Below are 5,511 nucleotides of genomic sequence, written 5' to 3' on the forward strand. Positions count from 1 at the left end.
AATTCTAATACAAAATTGACTTACAGCTATTAAATCTTCCTTTAGATTTTTTTCCTCCACTGGTGACAGGATGACTGGTTCGTTTTTTGCCCAGAGGATCGGATTTGCCATTCAACGGGGAAATGCTGCTAGCATTCTTGCCACCACTGCACGCGGTCAAGATTTATACAGTAACCAGTTTTGTACATATTTAAGCGTTTAATGTTATTCATACAAAATCAAAATCAAATAAACTTTATACGAGCACTTTTGAATCGTCATGTTACAATTGAGTGAAGCTACCACCGATTGGGAAAGTAGATTCTACCGAGAAAAAACGGCAAGAAAGTCACTAGTTACTCTTTTTCAACATTTAAAAAATACATTCATGTTAGTTAAAGAAGGTATTAAGATATATTACATACATATATTATTTTAAAGTCCGGAAGTCAACAGGTATTAAATCTACGCTTTTATGTCATCTATTAAAATCTTGTATCCAATAATATGCCTTTTTTGTTGTTGTTGTTTGCCGTATGTTAATCAAGATACTTTGGAATTTTAAAAGGCCTATATATTCATTTAAAGTACAGACTTCAGTTTATGCTGTCAAGCGTGTTGTGTCTTGTTCAATCTGTTTTGCAGGATTGTTGATAGCGGGCACGACTCTGATTGGTACTCGAATGCACCACACAGGCTCATGGCCGTCGCCCACAACCCGGAACTCAATCACCGCGGATGCGCCCTGGAAAAATAATATTAGCACCAATCAGCACAGAGATGGGTTTAACTGAACACTTTTTTTGGTATCAAATTAATGACCGTCTCAAGAACTCATTACAACAACAACAGCCTGTAAATTTCCCACTGCTGGGCTAAGGCCTCCTCTCACTTTGAGGAGATGATTTGGAACATTTTCCACCACGCTGTTCCAATGCGGGTTGGTTGAATTCACATGTGGTAGAACTTCTATGAAATTTGACACATGCAGGTTTCCTCACGATGTTTTCCTTCACCGCCGAGCACGAGATGAATTATAAACACAAATTAAGCACATGAATATTCAATGGTGTTTGAACCCGCAATCATCGGTTATGATACACGCATTCTAACCGTCATCTCGGCTATCAAAAATTCATTAACCCAAATCATTTATGAAAGACTTAGGGGAACGTCTAAATGGGCCAAGATCATAAGCCATGGTGACCGCTCATGGACATGACAGACGCTACAAGGCGTTCTTGAGATGATATTAAAGTCAGTACAAAGTACAAGTATTTAATGAAAATATGTTGTATGTCAAAAATGAGTATATGGATTTTTTAGGATTATCGTTCTTACGTAGTATAAAACAAAGTCGTATATCGCTCTGACCCTATGCATGCTCAGATCTTGAAAATCACACGACGGATTTTAATGCGTTTTTGTAATAGATAGATTGATTCGAGAGGATGGTTTTTGTATAAAACATGGACAATTTAGTAAAAAAACACTGAGAATTTTAGAAGTTCCTATAGCGATGACATAGTATTTGAAGCCAGGGTAGGTCGCTAGTCTTTTAAATATGCACGCAATTTACCGTTAGTTCAGCTCCTATTCTGTTTACTGGGTAATATATATGGCGTACCCATAAAATACTTATATGCTCAAATGGTATCGATCCAATCGTGCGTAAAAGAAATAGCAAAATTCTTTGGAAGCGTTTAATTCGTTTTTTGTTTAATTAGGCGTTTACCGTTTACTCTCTATTATACAACTTTTATAGCTTCCCCTAATTCCTAGGGTCGGAACATATATTTGACAGAGTAGGACGCTACCAAGGCTAGGCTTCGATCTACGATCCCCTAAACAGATCCAACATTTTCCGATTTGAATGAGGTGATGGCATACTTTTGTCATATAGTTAAAAAACATCGTAATTGTCTCTTATTTATCATTAAAAAGAGGTCTTAATGATAATGATGATTATCATATAATCGATGCCACTAAAATTTCAAGTCCCTAACTTTAACAGTTTACTTTCGACGATGATATGTCAGTCAGTTAGGACTTGTTATTTTATATATATAATCTAATCGAACGATGTGATTTCGAAAATAAATCAATCAAATACTTACAACAAAGAATATTGGCTCTATGTACAGGTTCAACGTATATTGTATAACCTCGTCCTTCAGTACCGGACAGTAGGTGTTCGTCAGGAAGTTGCAAGTGTCTGCATCAGCTCCTAACACATATTCAAAAGAGTAGCCGCCAAGGAAGGTCACGAAGACAGTTGCGTGGGTCCTCAAAGTTCTGAAAGTGCGAGCTGCAAGATGCTTAGAGTTAGGCTGGGTTTCAAATTTGGAGACGAGATAGAGCAGATGTGATCTCGCTAATTCGGAGCAGTGCTCTCAGATACGTTACTATTTCGGGACATGTTGCATACATCCGTACTTCAGAACACGAGAGACAGAGCTTACGTCTTAAACTCGATCTATTTGCGCGTGCGCATATATTATGATAAAATGGTGCTTGGTGATAACGATTTAATTTAATTTATATTAAATCAATAAACCGCCAAATAATTGTCCAATTTTAATATGTATCCATCTATAGATTCATAATCTTAAGTGTCTGTTTGTAATATTAAAATAACCCTTTTTTGTGCAAATGTATGCACGGTACGTATACCAAAATATTTTTTACCAATTTTCGACTGTCTGTTTGTTCCGGCTCTGGAACGGCTGGACCGATTTTTACGGGACTTTCACTGGCAGACAACTGATATAATAAGGGGTAACTTAGGCTACAATAATATTTTTTATTCTAACGCGTTCAAGGTCGCGGCTAGTTTTAAATATAAGATTAATCACGTACGTGCTCTGAAAACGACGTTGATAACAGCGTCCTGTAGCTGAGGCAGGAGACAAGGGGGCTCGTCGCAGCCTTCCAGATACTGGTGGATGGGAAGGTCACCATCATTGAGAATACCTGAAAAATAAGATATTTATTACAGATAGCACTCTATTTAAAGGATTGACATGAAATGAGAAATCCGTAAATTTACCCTTATTGGGTTAAATGGCATAGTATGTACATTTTTCTAGTGTTTTCACAGTAAGTGCCACAGCTACCACTGAACGTAAAACGCCAAAGTGCTGTTAAAAGCACTTACCAATCCTTATATCAATGTGCTACTAAAACTGGGTTCAAATCAAATCAAAATCAAAACAGAATACTCTTTATCGTACACCAATAAACAAATTTAGTCATGATTAAAAAATGCGCAAAGGCGGGCTTATCTAAAACAGCCTTCTCTTGCAGTCAACCTTGAAACAGATATAGAAAGAGGTAGAGGTGTACATAGCAGATATAAACATAATAAATAAATTATGAGTGAAATATTCATATATTTAAAATATATGTTATAGAAGTTATGTTTATTGGGCCCGCAGTTTATCAAACTCTCTAATTTTTCAAAATGGAACAAAATAACATTGAGTAGCAATAGTACTAACAAGTCAAAAATGTAGATACAAGATTTCACTCAAATACACTAATATATATGATTTCTCCAACAGTATTCGTCGAGACTCTGCCATCATCAAAAAATAGATATAAGAAAGTGTATATTTCTTATTTCGTAAGCGTTACTATGAGAATTAACATCTATAGTCAAAGTTATTGTCACATAAACTTTGATAATTCTTTGAATTTTCTCTGATTCTCTTTAACACATTGTTATAAAACTTTTAACATTATCGACATATATTATTTATGATCCGGTATTTTTTTTTTCATGATTCTTTTTCATTGCAAATTAGTGGTTATTGATGTAGATCAGGTTCATAAGCCAGCAAGTCCTGATCGTCCGATGAAAAGAGGCTCTGGAATCACCAACAGTGGGCCTGGCGAAAGTGAAGACGGTGCGTCCCACTTCGAGTCTGCATCTTTCAGAAACGTGGCACACTCATCTTCAAGATGACGCAGGTGGGCATGGTATGCTTTGATAAGTACCAGCAGGGGATAGCGCGTGTGTCACCCTCCTGCCACGAGTGTGGTGCGCCAGTGGACATGGCGTATCACACCCTGACTGAGTCTGCTGCGTTGGGGCCCAGCGGCTTTCCCTGATTGCGGCTTTAGGCGAAGACCTCCCATTGCCGAGCATGAATAACGTTATGCTCGGTAGCAAGGCGTGCCGGGTGGAATTGCGTTCCTTCTGCGAAAACTTTATGTCGCAGAAGGAGGCAGCGGAAAAGGAGCGAGAGCTGCATTCTTTAGACGGATTTGGAGAGTCTCAGTACCCCGGGAATCCCCCCTATGAATTGGAGGAACCGTATAGGCTGACCGTTGAAACGTCACGGTAGCATTCGAAAGCAATGCCGTGGCGCCCTCTGAAAAGACGGTCTAGGTACCGCTGGTTTTTAATGACCACAAAAATCTTTATAGTTCACTAAAATTATAACAAAAATATAAAGAAAAGGCTAACCGCAAATAACCAGGCTACTCCACTTTCATCTATATTGCCCAACTTAGTCTACTTAATATTAGCTATAAATGTCAAGTAAAACTAACTTAGCCCTTGAAAAGCAAATACCAGTTTTAACCGTATTGAAAAGGATTTAACCTGCAATCTCTGAAAGCAAGAGATTTTACCACTAAAGAATTACGAAATAAAACTTACATTTATCGACGAAAGTAGTCTGCCCCTTCACAAGAGCGAGGAGCACACAGAACACGATCGCTCGCAACATGTTGTAGAAAATGATACCATATTGTCTGATCAACCAAAATATACTCTCTCACTTATCAGACAGGTGTTCATCTAAGCGATAACATTTAATTTTAACTAAAAACAAATGATTCCTTTAAGATTACGAATCACGAAATTAATCTGTTGTATGATAATTGTTTAGTCATTCAGGATTTTTTTATATATCTTGCCCGTGACTTCGCCCGCCCACCCACGTATAAGGTTTTGTTATGAAATGTAACCTACGCCCTTTTGTAGGTTTCCAATTTGAATTTATACCGAGTTTAATTAAATTTAATCTAACGGATAGACAGAGTCACTCTCAAATTTATAATGTCAACAGGATTTATTATAATAATAATAGGAAAGATTGTGTATAACTTTTTTTCCTGGTGATTTCCCGGTGGAAAAACAATACGAGGTAATTAAACTATATATATATAACTATACTGGTGTACTAGGGTGCATAAGGCGTCGGACAGACTACATGAACCAGCGGTGGCATCTTCATCGTTTTTGCGGACGCCGAAGAATTACTTTAGTGCACTACCGTGACGGTTAGCGTACGTTAATTTATTCTGCGATGACTAGGCGCTGGCAAAACCATAAAACAAAGATTTGCATTAAATTTGGAACGAGAAAGCTTAAATCCTGACATTACACACATGCCTAATACCCGCTTCCACTTGCATGTGGATGAAGCCATAGAGTTATCACTAATGTTTTATATTTCATATTTTACTAGTTGCTGCCCGCGGATTCGCTCGCGTTTAAGAGGTTTGCTTGTCCTTTGGTAG

General features: G+C 37.6%; 1 protein-coding gene across 1 annotated transcript; it reads right to left on the reverse strand.

Moving 5' to 3' along the window:
* Positions 1-493: 493 nt before the first annotated feature.
* Positions 494-4,715, reverse strand: LOC124533127. Its single transcript, XM_047108291.1, has 4 exons — positions 4,646-4,715; positions 2,839-2,952; positions 2,097-2,287; positions 494-724 (listed from the first exon to the last, which is right to left on the reverse strand). Exons 1-4 carry the CDS (start codon positions 4,713-4,715, stop codon positions 581-583), a joined length of 519 nt encoding a protein of 172 aa, XP_046964247.1. The 3' UTR covers positions 494-580.
* Between the last annotated feature and the right edge of the window lie 796 nt (positions 4,716-5,511).

The sequence above is a fragment of the Vanessa cardui genome, chromosome 10 (genome assembly GCF_905220365.1).
Source record: "Vanessa cardui chromosome 10, ilVanCard2.1, whole genome shotgun sequence".
In the NCBI taxonomy this organism is placed as follows: domain Eukaryota; kingdom Metazoa; phylum Arthropoda; class Insecta; order Lepidoptera; family Nymphalidae; genus Vanessa; species Vanessa cardui.